This window comes from Lepus europaeus, chromosome 10 (assembly GCF_033115175.1).
Source record: "Lepus europaeus isolate LE1 chromosome 10, mLepTim1.pri, whole genome shotgun sequence".
In the NCBI taxonomy this organism is placed as follows: Eukaryota; Metazoa; Chordata; class Mammalia; order Lagomorpha; family Leporidae; genus Lepus; species Lepus europaeus.
This window is the reverse complement of record NC_084836.1, coordinates 9,408,977-9,425,077: the sequence shown is the minus strand read 5'-3', so window position 1 is coordinate 9,425,077 and position 16,101 is coordinate 9,408,977. Positions and strand designations below refer to the sequence as shown.

The window sequence follows — 16,101 nt, the reverse complement described above, 5'->3', positions numbered from 1 at the left end:
CCCCGCCCTGCCCCAGCACGGGGCCCAGGCAGCCATATCCCCACCCATACAGACCCACAAAGGGTTAACCCGGCTCCCTCCCTCCTCCACCCCAACTCTGCTGAGCCACTCGGCTCCCCCTCCCCACCCCCAGCTATTCTGGGACAATGGAGGCAGCAGATGGCCACGTCCTGTTCCCTCCACCCGACCCTCAGGATCTCTTTCGGGAACAACCCAAAAATCTGCCAGCCGTTTCTAAAAGCAGGCCGGCGGGCGGTGGGGGGTGGGGAGCATGGAGGGGGCTGCGGCCTGCCCCACCCTGCCCCCCAGCTGGGGGCTTCCTCGGGGTTGGGGCTGCAAGGCCAGGGGCCGCCTCCTGGGGCTGGCGTCCCAGCCTTGCGTCAGCCTGGGGAGGACGGGGCTTTGGAAGCAGCAGCTGGTCTCTGCACCTGATGGCTTCGTGGCCACAGGCCCACGCGGGCGTCTCCAGGCTGCGGGCTCCTCCTTGGGAGACCCAGCGGTTCTGACACAGGGGCCGAGGCCCCCTCTAGGGACGAAGGGAACCGCTGGCCTGCCTGGGCCCGGCCCCTCGGCCCTAGGGGTCTCTCCTCCCTTCTCCCCCAGCACTTGGGCCTGATGCAGGGTGAGCGAGAGACCCTCCCCCATGCACCACCGTGCCTGGCACCCCACTTCCAACACCGCACCCATTCAGCCCACCGCTGTGGGACCCCACAGTCTGAGGGCGTTTGCACTTATCCAGCCCCTGCCTTGCCCGCCCCCAGGTGGAGTCCACCAGCTCCAAGTGTCCACCCTGCCTCCTGTGACCCTCAGAGCCCCCGACCCAGGCCTGCGGGGAGAGCCGAGGAGGAGCGAGTCCCTGTGCTGGCAGCTCATGGAGCGCTCTCGCTCACACGTGCATCCGTCATGCACACACACACGTGACACACACACATGTCCTTATGCACAGACATGTGCTGAAGGGAATACCACCCCCACCAGCAGCCACTGTTCACTGAGCCCCCCCCCCCCGCTGTGCTGGGCTCCGCTGTGCCCTTTATAGCCCTGGTACCACAGCACCAAAAGTGGCCACCGCTGTGACCCTGGCGCCCCAGAGCCTGCCCCAGTCAGGAACACTCGGGCTGCGACCGGACGTGAACGAACAAGGGTTTAATTTTCTTACAGAATCGGACGCTGAGGGGCACAGCTGCAGACGGCCGTCGGGGTCTTTCCTTCATGGCACCAAGGTGGCTGCCCCAGAGCCAGCCATCACAGCCACAGTCACAATAGGAAGGTAAGGTCTGGCACTCAAATCCATGCCCAGAAATCGCCCCCCAAGGACTTTGCTTAGTTCCCACCAGCCAGAGCAGGGTTGTGCGGTCGCCCCCAACCGCCAGGGAGGCTGGAAAAGTGAGTGAGAGGATGGTTCCGGTGGGCAGCACCCATGAGGACCCCTCGCCTGGGGTTGTAAGCAGTTGCAGGGGGGAGCCTGCTCTGTACCAAAAGCCTCTGACGCAGCTCCCCCACCCCCACCATTTGCTGTGATTCCCCCTGGGCACCCTCAGTGACTGGGTGGCCTGGAGACTTGGGGGAGAGAGGCCAGAGCCCACCCATGGCCCCACATCACGCTCTAGAGTTAGGACCCCCAAGTCCCAGCCCATCTCCTTGTCAGTTCAGCCATCCAAGGCCTGCAGGAGCCTCTCTGGCCATCCCCTAGGCCCCCGGCCCCCAGACAGCCTGACTCGGCACCCAGGGGCCCCGCCGGGGCTGCCTCCCTCAGGGCCCTCGCGGGTGAGTGCCGGCAGCTCTGAGCTCACTGAGCAGCCAGCTGTGGACACCAGGGCGTCTCTGGGTAAAGGAGGCAGTGGAGGGAGCGGAACCTGCAGAGAGACGAGAAACAGACAGGACGGTCACCGCCACACCTGCCCTGGTCACCGGGCCGGCCAGGAGCGCAGCACTGCTGGGGGAACGCCCGTGCTTTGGGGGTGCCGGCCAGCGTCCCTGGCCCCTGCTCGCCTGCTGCCAGCTGCACCCCGACACACGCCTCCCAGAAGGGTCCCAGGTAAACCCAAAGTCCAGGCAGAACCCGCTAGGACCCTGCCACCTCCCCAGCCAGATCTGGCCCTGCTCTCTCCGCTCTGCCGCCTTCTGGTTACACCACTTCCTCTACTCCCCTGGGCAGGGCAGGCCCTGGCCGCTGCCCCTGGACCTTTGCATGTGCTGTCCCGTCCGCCTGCGGTTCACCTGCCTCCCCAGTTCCCTGGGGCTGCTCCTTCAGGTGCTCCGTGTTGTCCTCCATGTCACCTCCCCCGAGAGGCCTTCCTGACCACTCCCGGTCAAAACCAGGGCTCCACCTCACACCCTCCAGCAACAGCCCCCACTTCACCGGGACCCCTCATCCCAGGACTCCCTGTGGACAGGTCTCGGGCCCTCAGCACAGCTCACTTCATCCCTCCCCACCTCCTGGCTCCCCGCCCAGCACCCCCAGCCCCTGCGGCTCGTCCTGCAGCTCCCGGCCTTCCACACGTAACTGCCAAGGGCAGAGATGGGGGGAGGGGTGACAGGCAAGCCCACTGCCCACGGGTGGGACCCACTGCCTCGGGGAGGAGCCAAAGCCAGCTGTCACCTGGGAGGGGCTGAAGCGCCGGTTCCGGGGCTGGACCACTGGGCCGGAGTCCATGTGCCTCCCCCAGAATCCCAGAGGCATCAGGAGGCCAGCGGGGGTCCCACGGGGGCACTGGAGGTCCCCAGCTCTGCTCTCACTGGTTGTGCACCCAGGTGGTGGTCTCCCCAGGGCGTGTTGGGGGCCGAGCTGAAAGGTACCATCCCAACCCACTCCCTGCCTAGGAAAGCCCAAAGGGGAGAGGATAAAAACCCCCCGCCACCCCTGCTAGGACCTGAGGCTGCACTGCACCTGCACCTCTGAGCTCTGACCTTTCCATCTTCCAGGGGCTCCTGCAGGCTCCCAAGGGATAAGGGCTGGGAGAGCCCTGCGGAGCTACAAGTAGGAAAACCAAGGCCCAGAGAGGGCAAGATACTTTCCTAAGGTCGCACAGCAAACCAGTGACCGAGTAAGGACTGAAATCCATGCTCAGCTCCGTGCTGTCATCCTCCAGGCCGGCCCATCGCCCTCCTCCCTGGCCATTCTCTGGACCCAACCCCCACTCCTCCCATCTTCCAGCCCGCCCCCAGACTCACCTGGATGGGTCCTCCTCCGGGGAGAAGGGGCCTTGCAGCTTAATGACATTGAGCTTCCCCTCGAAGACGCCGTAGCTCAGAGTGACCTGGCAGAGAGGGGCAGAGCTGAGCAGGGGGAGGCAGAGACCCCGCTCAACACGCGCAATCCCGCCATGGACAGGCACCTCACAAGGAGCCCGGCCCTGCCCCAAGGGGCTCCAGAGCTACCTCCCATCGGCTGCTGCCACCCGCTTGTCCGGGGAGCCTGGACCCGACTGGGGTTTTCTGAGACTCCCTGTGGGGCCCGCAGACAACCCCGCAGCGCAGCCTCCACGCGCCCAGCAGCCAGGACGGAGGCGGCTTCAGCTGAGGGGCGGCCGAGCACAGGGGCAGCACAGGGGTTAAGCCGCTCCCTGTGACACCGGCGCCCTGGATGGAGCCAGTTCAGGTCCCGGCTGCTCCACTTCCGGTCCAGCTCCCTGCTAATGTGTCTGGGGGAAGCAGGTGATGGCCCGAGTCCTTGGGCCCCTGCACCCACACGGGAGACCTGGAAGAGGCCCCTGGCTCCTGGCTTTGGATTGGTCCAGCTCTGGCCACTGGGGGCCATTTGGAGAGTGAACCAGTGGCTGGAAGAGATGTGTGTGTGTGTGTGTGTGTCACACCACCTTTCAAATAGATAAATCTTAAAAAAAAAAAAAAAAAAAAAAAAAAGATTAGGAGCTTAAGGGATACTCAGCCAGGACTCCAACCCCCCTCTGCCCTACAGCGGCTGTGTGCCACAGTCCAGCTCGGTGGGATCAGTTGTCCTGTCTGTAGAATGGGTATAATGGCAGTCAGCCCTCTATCCGCGGATTTGAGCAGCCATGGGTCAGAACCGTCTGGAACAACAGTGTCTGTACTGCATACGTGTGCGATTTCGTCCTGAGCCTCTGAGCAGAGTAACTCGGCACTGACGTGCTGGGGCCACAGTACTCGAGAGGGGATGAAAGACCACGCAGCTGTGACGCGCTGGGAAGTCAGGGACCCGAGTGCCGCAGGACTCTGGTCGCTCAGAGCCCTGCAGCCCCCCGCAAGCCACGGCGCTGCCCTCAGCTCACTCCTGCGAGAGCCAGAGAGTTCTGGAAGGGAGCTGCCCACCGCGGTGCCCGGCACAGTGGGTGCTCAGGACACCCTGACCGCTAGGGCACCCTGCTTTGGGCCACCCCAACTCCGCCCCCTTTCCTGGTTTCAGGCCGTGCAGTCCTGATGGGGCTGACCTGCACCCCAGTTCCAGGCACTGGCAGAGACAGGTCTCAGGCCAGGCCATCGGACCCAGGGACCCCAGCCCTCCGCGCTCACAGAAATCCGCGGTCCGGCAAGGGGGGGAAGAGCCTGCCTAGGCACACGGCGAGCACCAGGGGGCGCACACAGCATCCCGCGGCTCCATCTGACCTCCAAGTGGAACCAGACCTGCGAGGCCCCCCCTCCGCTCCCAGGCCATGAGCGCACACCGCTGTTTCACGCCACGTGGTGCTTCTGTCACTTGCACCCAAAAGGGTCTGAGAGAAGACCCCAGCCCCCCTCCCAGCTGAGGGCAGCTGCTGTGGGACAGAGCCAGTCTGCCCCGCCAGGAGGTGGGCCACCTTACACCGGAGCGCCCCCTGAGACCTGCGGGCCCCTCCCAGCAGCCCCAGGGTTAGCAGGAAAAGCTGGGTACAGGAATATGGTGATGAAGGGCAGCCTGGCTCCCTGGGGGGGTGGGGCGTGGACGGCTCCTCCCAGGGGCGGGGGTGGGGTGTGGACGGCTCCTCCCAGGGGCGGGAGCTGAGACGGCTCCTCCTCCTCTGTGCAGGGACTTCTAGCACCATCAGTGTGAATCCATGGGGGTGTCCGGTGCAGAGGGCTGGGTCACTCTGTGCCCCGACAGGTCCCTGGTCGCTGGGGCCTCAGTTTCCCAACCGGGGCCGCACAATCCAGGGCTCCAGGTTGACTTCAAATACCAGGAGGGCGGGTGGAGGAGACCCCACCTCCCCTTCCTCACAGCCACCTGCCCAGAGCCCGGCTCACCTGCTCCAGGAGCTGGGCCGCCCCCAGCAGCTGCAGGGTCTCCAGGTGGGAGTGGAAGAGGGGGCTGGGCTGCAGGCGGCCGCCCAGCTTGCGCTCCACAATGTAGCCCACGGTACAGTCGTCCGGCAGCCGGATGAGAGCAGACGTGTCCATGAAGCGGGAGCCGCTGATGGACAGAGGGACAGAGCGAGCGGCCAGCGTCAGCTGCTGCCCAGAGGACCCTCAGGGGTGGGGTGGGGCAGCGCTGACAGTAGAGCCCCCGATCCAGCTTCTGCCTCCATCCTGTAGGCCCTTGGGCCTTGGGGAGCCTCAGTGCCCTCCTCTGGGAAATGGGGCTAATCATGGCCCTGCACTCCCCCCACCCGCCAGGCTGCGTGCCCGCACCTGTGGGGAGCGGGAGCTTTTTCTAATTTGCAGAGGTAGGCAGGAGCCTGGGTGGGGCACCCCGGCACAGAGAGGACCCCGGCTGTGGTCTGCACCTGCTATAGACATGCGCTGGGACCATGCGTCCACCCCCACTCCAGCCCAGGAACCCCGCCCACCCAGGGCAAGGCAGGACAGACTGGGGGTACTGGCATGAAGCTAAATCCAGCGGCCGGGTGGCCTTGCACCTGCTTCGCCTCTGGGTGCCTCGGCTCCTTCTCCCCCCTGGGTGTTGCAAGGCCCTCTATAAATCAGAGGCCTGGCTTCGAGCCGACCCTAAATTCCAGGCAGTGCCGCTGACGTCAATGAGAACAGCTGGGGAGGCTCAGGCAGCCAGGCCCCTCCCCTTCAGATCCCACTCATCGGGGAACTCCAGGGCTGCCCCAGCTCAAATACCACCTCTTCCAGGAAGCCTTCGCTCCTGTCCCCAACTAGAAGGCCCTTCTCCGTGCTCTGAACGGCCCTGCCTTGGCCTTCACCTCCCAGTCAGAAGACAGCCGCAGAGAGGACCCAGTGCTGCCCTGGCTTGTGCCAGGGGCCAGCCCGGACGTTTGCTCATGGAACCCTGACAACATCCCGGCCATTGTACCATCAGACCCGTTGACAGACAGGGGATGACGCAGCTCGCCAGAAGGAGGAAGGCACTGGCCCAGGCGCCGCCCCCACCCCCAGGGTGCGGCAGCGGTGGCCTCACCAGTAGCCAGCCCACAGGACGGCTGAGGGCAGATCCACCCAAGCCCCCTGCTGCAGAGCCCCCCACCACCACCGTCACTACGTCCACCACCCACCTGCTGCCCGCCCCCGGGTCCCGGCTCACCTGGCCCACGGGGCCATCTTCAAAGCCAGCCTGCGGTTGATGCAGAAGCCAGCACCCCCCGTGGCGAACCAGAACTGGACCAGCCTCTGCGGGAGACGAGGACCGAGGAGCAGGGTGAGGGGGGGCATGTGGCGGGACAACCAGGCCGCCCCTCACCCCAGCCAGCAGGGCTCAAAAGCGCTGGAGTTCACGTCTCCTCTCCAGCGTCCTGCTCCGGCCTGGCCTCAGTATGCCCATTTTAGACAAAGGGAAACCGAGGCCCAACGTCACCCAGGTAATTATGAGGGCGAAGGTGGCTGATCAGACAGATTCACGTGGATTCTGGCAAAGGGGACGTGTGTCGTTCTGTCCACCCAGCACTCCCTCCCCCTGCCCGGAGAAACGTCTCTACCTCCCTCCAGCAGGTCTGGGAGGGGCGCCCCAGCACAGCCCCTACCCCCCTGGGCCACAGAGGCAAGGCAGGGGCCTGGGAATGAGAGATCACAAGGCCACGCCCCTTGGCCCAGTGATAGGCCCAGCCATGGGCTCATGACTTAGGCCAGCCAATCAGAGTCCTTCCCTGAGCCCACTAACTGCAAGGAGCAGGTGCTCTCTACAGGGTCACCAAGCCTGGGCACTGTGGCCCTGAGGCCAGTGCCTGGGACCGAGCAGCTTTTCCCCACAAGGAGAGGGGGGCACCTTTCTTAGAGGAAGAAAGGACCCACAGGCCTGTGGGCGGCCGGCTCCAGCGAGCCCCTTGAGGTCTCCATCAATAGCATCTTTCTGGTTGAAACCACTTTCTGCCCCACCCACAGCCCAGGCCCCGTGAATTCACCCCCCCGTTTCTCTATGGCTGCTGGGAAACCCGCCCCCTGCCGGCTGCCCTGTCAAACAAGTGCCCAGGGTTGAGTTCTCCCAAGCACATAGTTGGTGCCCAATGGGTGCAGTTGCATCATGAGTCTGAGCTCTCTCCCACAAGGCAGCAGTGAGCAGAGCCCTGGCAGGGGTGGGGGGAGCTGGGAGCCCTGCACCCCAGCCCCTGCCTCCCCCGCTGCACCCTGCGTGACCCTGAGGAAGTCACTTCCCCTCTCGGGGCCTCGGAGCTGGCACTTGTGAGAACATCCGCCCACTTCTGAAGTCCAGTGGATCCCCTAGCCCCGAGGTGTCCTCCCCCCCCCCAACTAGCCGGCTTCTAGAAACACCGCCCTGTAGAGAAAGGGCCGGGCTCAGTGAGGCGGAGCGAAAGGGCTGTTGGGGATCTGACACACAGGAGGCGTCCAGCGGACGCTGCCTCATGAGCTGCAGCTTCGGCTCCCGGGCACCGCAGCAGCACCCACTGGGCTGAGGGCCACGCCCAGGTGGGGCGACCAAGGCACAGAGAAACAAAGTCACGTTGTCGTCTCGCCCTGGGGCACCCCAGGGCCTGAACATGCCGGGGCACTGCGGGCTTCTGTGGCGCCCCAGGAAGAGTCCCGAGATCCCCCTTTTGGGGGCCAGAGCAGGGTGCCGGGGAGGGCACTGAACCCGCGTGGGAAAGGCACGGCTTGGGACTGAAGTCCGGTCCTGACTGCTGATAGCTACCAGCGGCTCTCACGGGCCAGCTGCCCTCCAGGGCTTAGACACGACCTCGTCCCTTTCTTTGTGCCAGGGTGGTCGGGGGCTGTGATCTCCCATTTCAGATGAGGAAACTGAGGCTCCGAGGTCAGGTGACCTGGATTAAGGTCACAAAGCCAGGGGGCGGCAGGGCTGTGTGTGACCCGGGGAGCCAGGCTCCAGAGTGGAGTTGTTCTCAACCCCTAGAGCAAACTGCTGGCACCAGCTGCGTGGCCAGGGTGCCATGGAGACGCCGAGACCCCCCGGCTCCCCGGCGGCTCAGGAGGGTTTAATTAGTGCTCAGACGCCGCGGAGCTGCTGATAATTAAGGCTCCAGGTTTCTCTGGTGAAGCATATGGTGCGCCGGGAGGGAGAGCGAGCCCCGTGGCACGCCCGGCTCCTGCGCCAGGTGCTGCCTGCAGAGGGGCCACCTCCTCAGCTGCCTCTTCCCTGGGGCCAGGGGAGCCCCAGGGGCCTGGGCCACCCGGCCACCTGACGCTCGGTGGGTCCCGCGGACGCGGGGAGGGGCAGACTGCGCGACACCAAGGACGTCCCTGGCTAGGCACTGCTCCACTGTGTAGCTGATTTACCCAGCTCTTGGCTCGTGTGTGTTCTAAATTTGGCACGTCTGATCAGCACCCAGCCAGGTGCGGAGATGTAGCAGGTGCTGGGCTCCGTGCTGTGGCCGCTGGTGAACGCCGGGCAGAGGGGGAAAGTCTCCCTTAGGCTCAGAGCGCCTCAGTTCACCACCTGGCCCGCAGCCGTCCAGCGCCTTAGCAAACTACCCACGTGCACGGTGGCTCAGGAGCCACCTGCGCTCACCTGGGGGACCCACTGCTCCTGGGGGACTGAGGCCTTCCTGCGCGCCCCCCTCTGCCTTAGCTGGGTTACCCCAATCTCCGCACTGCACGGAGGGGCAGCCCCAGGCCCAAATCCACAGAGGAGCCCGAACCTGCAAGGCAGAACCCGCCCCTACCTCTCCGCCGGCTCCGCCCCCATTCCGGCCCCGCCCCTCCCCGGGCCGACGACCAATGGGTAAAGCGGGACGGCGGGCACCGACCGAGCGGTTGTGCGGCTGCGGCTCCGAGGCGTGGATGGGCCGGTTGAGGCTGGGCCGGCCCACGTAGACGTCGCGGGACTGCGGGAAGCTGTTCAGCAGCTGCAGCAGAGCCCGCGGGTTGACGTAGTTGTCGTCATCCACGTGGCAGAACCACCTGCAGTGGGGCGGCGGGGGGGGGGGGGGGCAGTGAGCCGCGGGCGGGGGCCTGGGGGAAGGCAGCGGGGCCTGCTCTACGCCCCGCCCCGCGTCGGTCCACAGTGACAGGGCGGGCTGGGAACCGAGGAGCGGGCAGGGTCTGAACCCGGGGGTCTGCAGGCTGCCTGCACCTGCCTGCTGAGCGGGGGCACGGTGGCGGGACTCAGGCCCCAGGGCCTCTACTCACCGGGCAGGGCCACTTTCTGCCCAGGACTCACCTGAGGAGGTGGCCCCAGGCAAAGGCCACTGTCCCCGCCCCGCCCACCCGCTCAGACCCAGGCCATGCACCTGCGCCCGCTGATCACAAAGGCATCCAGCTCGGCAGCCATCTTGCAGGACAGGGCGGGGTGGCTGTGCTCGGTGGAGCAGTTGGTGACCACGAGGTGGGAGCCTGGAGAAGCGAGGAGTGGTCAGGGGACCCTGGGCAGCTCCTCCCCACAGCCCTGAGCCTGTGCCCATGCAGGCCAAGGCGGGACCTCAGAGCGCCCAGAGCAGCCCACCCACTGCCACCTTCCACCCAGCGCGACGGAGGCCTGGAAAGAACTGGCCTGCCAGGGCCATGGAGCCTACGGTCAGTAGGCTGAACCGGGGCCTGGTATCCAAGACCTGGTGCTGCCCAACCCGCACAAACTTCCTGGGGGGACGCCCAGGCAGGACACAGCCACCCCGGCTTCCCCTGAGAAACGCCCAGCGGCTCCCCTCCCCCCCGCCCCCGCCAGGCCGCTTCGAGTTACCCAGTCTCTCCTGGAGGCCTTCGTCTGGGCTGTCGGTGAAGACGAACGTCTGGAAAGCAGAGGAGGGGTCAGGTCTCGGCTGTGCCGAAGGCAGCCCCAGGCCCATGCACAGCCCGCCGTGGCCACGCCCCGGGCAGACCACTTGTCCAAGGGGACAGACACACGTCTCTCCTGGTCATGCGTTCCTTGGGGACAACATACAACACACACTCAGGGTGTGCACCTGTCCTGCCTCTCACACACACACACATCCCATTCACAGAGCAGCACACACCCTCGGCAAAACCACACCCCTTGCCATCCAACGCACACGTCACAGTCGCCCTCGGCCTCTCCACAGACTCAGTGAGAAGCCCATCCCACCGCGGGGACACTGCCGCGCTCAGAGGGACAGTCACATGCTGCTGACCACACCAACCCCTGCCCAGTACATGCGCCCACTCCGGCTCTCCCAGCCTGGACACGCCCCCAGCAGGTGCTTTTGCACGCCTGATTCCCAGCGACCCTGGTAGGGCAGATGGCGTGATCTGTCCCTTTCACAGATGACAAAACTGAGGTGAAGTGGCAGCCCGAGCTTGGCGAGTACACGGTGGGGTTCCAGCCCAGGAGCCGCGGCCTCGGCCCTCTTCCCACCGCCTCCCGCCCTGGACCAGGGGCAGGGGAACGTGCAGCAGTGTCAGGCCCTGCCCCCACAGCCACAGACTTGCAAGTCACTAGATCTGCAGCAGGCCGATTGTCCAGGTGATCATTTTGTGTGACCGGCTGCAGACACCCAAATGGTTCCCCTGCAGGACAGCTGGTGCACAGACCCCGCATGGGGGCAGAGACAAACGCGGGGCGGCCCAGCATGCGCAGGGCTCTGCCTGCCCGAGCCATCCTCTCGTCCGCTAGGTTACCTGGAGGCCCTTCAGGGCTTCCCCGAGCCTCGGGCAGCTGTGGACCCCTCCTAACCGAGGACCAAAGAGAAAGCACGCCATCTGTTCACAGCCCCCAACTCTGTTAGCCCTGACTGGAGCCGCCCCACAGCCCAGCCCGGTCCTTGCTTTGCTCATCTGGCTTCTTTCCAGAAATCGGCCATTTGGATCAGAGCAGCCCCTGTCGTGAGCCTCGGTTTACCCATCTGTAAAATGGGGGATCGCAGAGTGAAACGAGAGAGTAAAAGAACAGGGCGAAGTTGACGGCGAAGCCAGGGAGAGGAGACCAGGAGGCCGGAAGCCAGGGTTGGCCCCTGGACATGGCAGAAGGTACCGGACCTGTCTCCCAGGGCCCACGGCCACCAACCCTTTCCTGAGTGGATCATTGCCTGGGCCGTTCCCTCAGCCTGTCTGCCCGGCAGGACCAGAATCGGATGAGACTCAGAGCCCTTCCCCTCCCTGTGACTGTGCGCAGCCCCGGCCGCCCAGCCTCCTAGGTGTGCCAGGGACGCAGCCCCAGCCCAGGCTTCCCTCGGCCCTAGTTCTTTCAGCTCAAAGCCTGTGCCGCATCACACCCCTCGCTCAGCCCTCCTCCCAGCCTCTAACCCCCAGCCCGGGCACCCCCTCCTCCAGGAAGCCTTCTCTAACACCCCTTCAGCCACAGCAGCCGCTCCTCCCGTGGGTTCCTCCATGGTGCCAGCAACCGTGGGCTTTGGAAAATGACCCCTGGGTGTCTCCCGCCCGGAGACCACAGGCCTGGTCCCATCCATCTCCTTGTGCAGCACGGGGCCGGCCGTGCTCAGGGAGGGCGGGGCAGGCTCCACCCTCTGAGTCTGTTGCTGATGATGGAGATCCTGCATCTCCGTGGGGTGGTGGCAGCCCCAGCCCAGGCCCTGGTCCCCCTGCGTCCTGCTCACTCCTGTGGCCGTGCTGCCCGCAGGAAGCTGGCAGCTGACCTGTGCACCTGCCCTGGCCTCCTTCCACCCCACCCCCCAGCTCCAAGCTGCCAAGTGCTCTGCAGCCAGGCCCCCATGCGCTCTACCACAGGGTGTGGCATCGCAACTGAGCCCCGCACTGCCTCCCTCGCAGCGCCGCCCTCCTGGTACCCGGAACCGGGTACTCCCCTACACGGCCTCTCTTTCTTGCCCTGCGCACCCAGCTGTCCAGCCAACCCTCAAGCCCCTGAGAGCCAGCTGCTTCCCGTGGGCCCACCCTGGGCCAGCCCACGGGACCGCTCCTGCCGGCTTTACTGCAGGTGCCCTGCCCTGGCCTCCTGTCTGTCCCGCCCCGCCAGCCCCCCAGTCTGTTTTTTGGCTGTGGGAGGAGTCAGACCGCTCTCACCGTGCGCCCTGGAAGACTTGGGCTCCAAGCAGCCACTGGGTCATCGGCAATCTCAAGACAGGGCCAAGTGGGTTTGGAAATGTTTGTGGATGAAGAACTGGGAAGCCTCAATAAATGGGGGCTGGGGAGGCAAAGCGGGGCACCCCAGGACCAGGAGAGGGCCCGGGAGGCTGGGGGTGTCAGGTCCTGGGAATGCTACGGCGGGCACAGGGTGTGGAGCGCTGGGTCCTCCCCGGGTAAGGAGGGGGCCCTGCTGATGGGTCCGACTGCACAGGCCTGGTACAGACAAAGGCGGCAGCAGCCTGCCGGGGAGGGGAGGGGTGGCTGGGGAGCAGCTGCTGCAGGGGAGGGGCCATGGGGCCCGGCCACCAGGGGACTGCAGAAAAGAGAAAGGCGCCCCATCACCAGCCCGAGGAGCACAAAACACACAGCACACGCCCCCTCGGCCGGGGACAAAGGCTGCGCACGAGCCCCAGCCGCTGCTGCAGGCCCACCTGCTACCCCCCAAGTTAACCGGCCGGGGCCGGTGGCTGTGGGGAGGCGGCCCAGAGTTAACCAGCTCCGCCTGTCCCATGCAGATGGGGAAATCGAGAGCCGAAAGAGGAAGAGCCAAGGGCACAAAGAGAAATGAGCCCAAGGTTGAGGGATACTGCCTGGGCGAGAGGGTGTCTCCCGGTCCGCCCCCCCTCCCGCCCCTGAGCACCCTGCCTGCCTTCCGCGCCTCCGCGCTCTCCTGCCTCTGGCTCAGGTTCCTCCCATGGAAAACCGGAACAGCCACGCCGACCCCTCGGGCTTGTGGCGGGGGCTGAACCCGGAGGCCGTGTCTGGCAGGTGGACGCGTGCGTCCCCGGCCCCAAGCCCTGCTGCCCTGCTGGCATCTGGGACTAAGCCTGGGACACAGAGGGGCATCGCTGCTGGCCTCCCCCGTCAGCCTGGTACCACCCAGCTGCCCACACCGAAGGCCCAAGGACCCTTCCGGCCCTGGTGACCCAGCCAGAGGAGAAAGGACCCCAGCTGACACGTGGGCTCTGCCCGCCAGCCCTCAGGAGGGGCACTGGCAGGTCCTACTCCCTGGAACAAGGGCACCCCCGCTGCGATCAAGACAGACAGGAAAGGGCCTGGGGCCACGTGAGCCCACGCTGCAGACACAAGGCCATAAACAGGAAGCCTGCGGGGAGGGCGGGCCTCGGCGGCTTCCGCGGGATGGGGGGTGGGGGCCGGAGGGGTGTGCAGGGAGCAGGATCTCCCCAAGATGAGAAGCTGTGTGGGGCCCCGGGTGCAGGGGTCCCGACCGGAAGAGGGTCATTCCTTGGAGAAAGGGGTCAGCGTCAGGACCAGGACGCCCTCTCCCCACTATGGGGGCTGGGGAGGGTGGGGGCCCCCATGCAGCACTTCCCCTCCTGGGTTCCCGGTCACTTCCTCCGTCTGAGCCAGCCACCCAAGTGGGGACTGCAGTGCGCTGGAAGTCTTCCCGCCACGCCCCCAGCAGTGGTCTCCAACACCCCCACATCACTGACAGCCCAGAGAGGACCTGGGAGCCGGGGGGCGGGCAGGGCTGGAAGGCACAGCTTATGGGCAAAAGGCCTAAGCTGGGCGCCGGTGAGCCCCATGGGCCTCCTACAGGGACGCACCTGACACACACACACACACACACACGTGCACGCACACAGCCCCACAGCCCAGGCTCCCTGCACCCCCCACCCCGCTCCCTCAGCCCCACAGGAAGTGAGCACAGGAGGCGAGATGCCATCCGCATCCCTCTTGGCACACCCCCATTGCAGCATGCGGGCAGCCAGAGCAGGTGCGACCCCCAGCAGGCCCCACCTCGCTCTCCCTCCACGGCCACCCAGAACCAGGGCAGGACAGCGCCTAGGCCTCTCTGCAGCCTCTACCCCAGCTGTCCAGCACCCACCACTGCCCCCGATGCGGGGCTGGGCCAAGGCGGGCAGGAGTGGGGCCCCCACTGCAGCAGCCAGGGAGACAGGGGCCCCAGGGGGGACCCAGGAGCCCGGGGCAGAGGCCCAGCCTGGCCCCCAGAGAGGGGACGTGGTGCCCCTGCTGCACGCCTGGCATGGGAAGATGAGCCCCAGGGGGGCCGGCGCAGGGCAGCTTGTCCCTGGAGGTGGCCAGGGTCCCCAGCCCCACAGAAAGGCCCCTGAGCCCTTCCAGCCAGGGGCCACTCCCAGAGCCACCCAGTGTCACCTGTCGCCTGGTCCTGGAGACCCACGTGTCCAGCAGCAGCTCCAGGCGGGAGCGGTGGAAGGCCCGGGTGGTCTTGACCGCGATGAAGACGTCGGGCAGCTGCAGAGGCCGGGGCCCAGGGCTCGGCGCACTCAGCCCGGGGGTCTCCTGGCCCCCCTGGGGAGACCCACCCGAGAGGAAGCGCAGGACCAGGAGCCACACACACAGGAGGCTCAGGAGAGCTGCCGCCAGGCCCCGGAGGAGCCGGCACGGCATTGGCCTCAGCCCCCAAACCCCAACACAAGGCGGAGGGGAGGCTGGTCAGGCGGGGGCCCCAGCAGACGCAAAAGCCTGGTGGGCATCGGGGGCAGGCGGGGAGGGGAGAGGCGGGAGTAGAGGCTCTGGCTGCCGCAGAGGCTGAGCCATGGCAGCCGGCCGCCAGCCCTCCACCTGCTCCCGCTGCCCGCTGCCCTCCCCACCGCCGGCTCCGGGGCTGCCCGGCCCCGCCCCTGCCTCAGCCCGAGGGGCGGGGCCAGACCAAGGGAGCCCCAGAGGTGGCAGAAAAGGAGGCACCTGCTGAAGGCACAGCCTGGGCTCTGCGGCTGCTGCCGTGGTGACAACGCGAGACCCTCCAGCCTGACCCCGCCCCACCTGGGACCTGTCAGCTTGGCTCACTCCACACTCACACACACCTGGCTTGTGCTCACTCTTCCTCCTCCGGGATGCCCTCCCCATCTCCCACCATCCTCCCAGCCGTCCCTCTGCAAGGCTGAATTCTGTACTTTCAAGCTCAGCTCAGAGGCCCCCTCCACCAAGAAGCCTTCCCTGATGGCCCCTCCCATCCTCTAGGGCTCCCACAGTGGCCTGCTCAAGTCAATCTGGGTTATAGTGAGGACGTAGGGCTCAGGGGCACAGAATGACCTCAGCTGATTAGGCACAGCCGGCTGGAGCCCAGGCATCTGGTCCTTGCCTGGCCTACAGGGTCCCCGCAGGCACCTGCCCACTCCGTGCCCATCTCGCCGGCCAGCCCCCAGAGCCGCCCCTCTCCCAGCCAGGCCAGTGGCCGGGCAGAGCATCCTGCAGTCACTGCCTTGGCCAGGTTTTGCACGAGCTCACTCACCTCCCCCCCCCCCCCCCCGCTCGACCCCTGCCCTGGCTCCCATTTCCGTCAGAAAGAAGTCAGATGGGCCAGGCATGGCGGTGCAGCAGGTTCAGCCACCGCCTGCGACACCGGAATCCATAGCGGGACACCGGCAAGTCCTGGCTGCCACTCCATTCCCAATCCGGCTCCCTGTTCATCCACCTGGAAAAGCAGTGGAAGACGGCTCAAGGGCTTGGGCCCATGCGCCCACCTGGGAGACCCGGATGGAGTTCCAGGCCCCTGGCCTCAGCCTGGCCCAGCCACAGCCATTGAAGCCATGTCCCGATGCTCTTCCCTTGCTCCCTCACTCCAGAACTGGGCCTGCAAGTCCATGGGCTTCCTGGAGGTGATGTCCCAGCCCGGCTTCGAAGGACATCAAGCCTCAGGCAGGAAGTGGGGCTCAGGCAGGGCCAGCAGCAGCAGTGGGGCAACAGGGCAGCCGGGAGCAGATTCTGAGACCACAGCCCCGGCTGGGAGGGCACGGATGGAGGGCAGGACAGGGAGGGGCTGCTGGCGGCTCAGGG

General features: G+C 66.2%; 1 protein-coding gene across 1 annotated transcript; it reads right to left on the bottom strand.

Annotated features, from left to right (window-relative positions):
- Nucleotides 1–1,131: 1,131 nt before the first annotated feature.
- On the bottom strand, nucleotides 1,132–14,880 carry MFNG (MFNG O-fucosylpeptide 3-beta-N-acetylglucosaminyltransferase). Its single transcript, XM_062201967.1, has 8 exons — nucleotides 14,458–14,880; nucleotides 10,001–10,049; nucleotides 9,555–9,657; nucleotides 9,072–9,225; nucleotides 6,440–6,525; nucleotides 5,200–5,365; nucleotides 3,175–3,260; nucleotides 1,132–1,856 (listed from the first exon to the last, which is right to left on the bottom strand). Exons 1-8 carry the CDS (start codon nucleotides 14,710–14,712, stop codon nucleotides 1,790–1,792), a joined length of 966 nt encoding a protein of 321 aa, XP_062057951.1. The 5' UTR covers nucleotides 14,713–14,880; the 3' UTR covers nucleotides 1,132–1,789.
- Between the last annotated feature and the right edge of the window lie 1,221 nt (nucleotides 14,881–16,101).

Coding starts and splice junctions, on each gene's coding strand:
- MFNG (XM_062201967.1), bottom strand. CDS start 14,712: ATGCCGTGCCGGCTCCTCCGGGGCCTGGCGGCAGCTCTCCTGAGCCTC. Junction 9,658..10,000: donor AGGCCTCCAGGAGAGACTGG/GTAACTCGAAGC, acceptor TCGCTTCTCCAG/GCTCCCACCTCGTGGTCACC. Junction 5,366..6,439: donor AAGATGGCCCCGTGGGCCAG/GTGAGCCGGGAC, acceptor TCTGTCCATCAG/CGGCTCCCGCTTCATGGACA.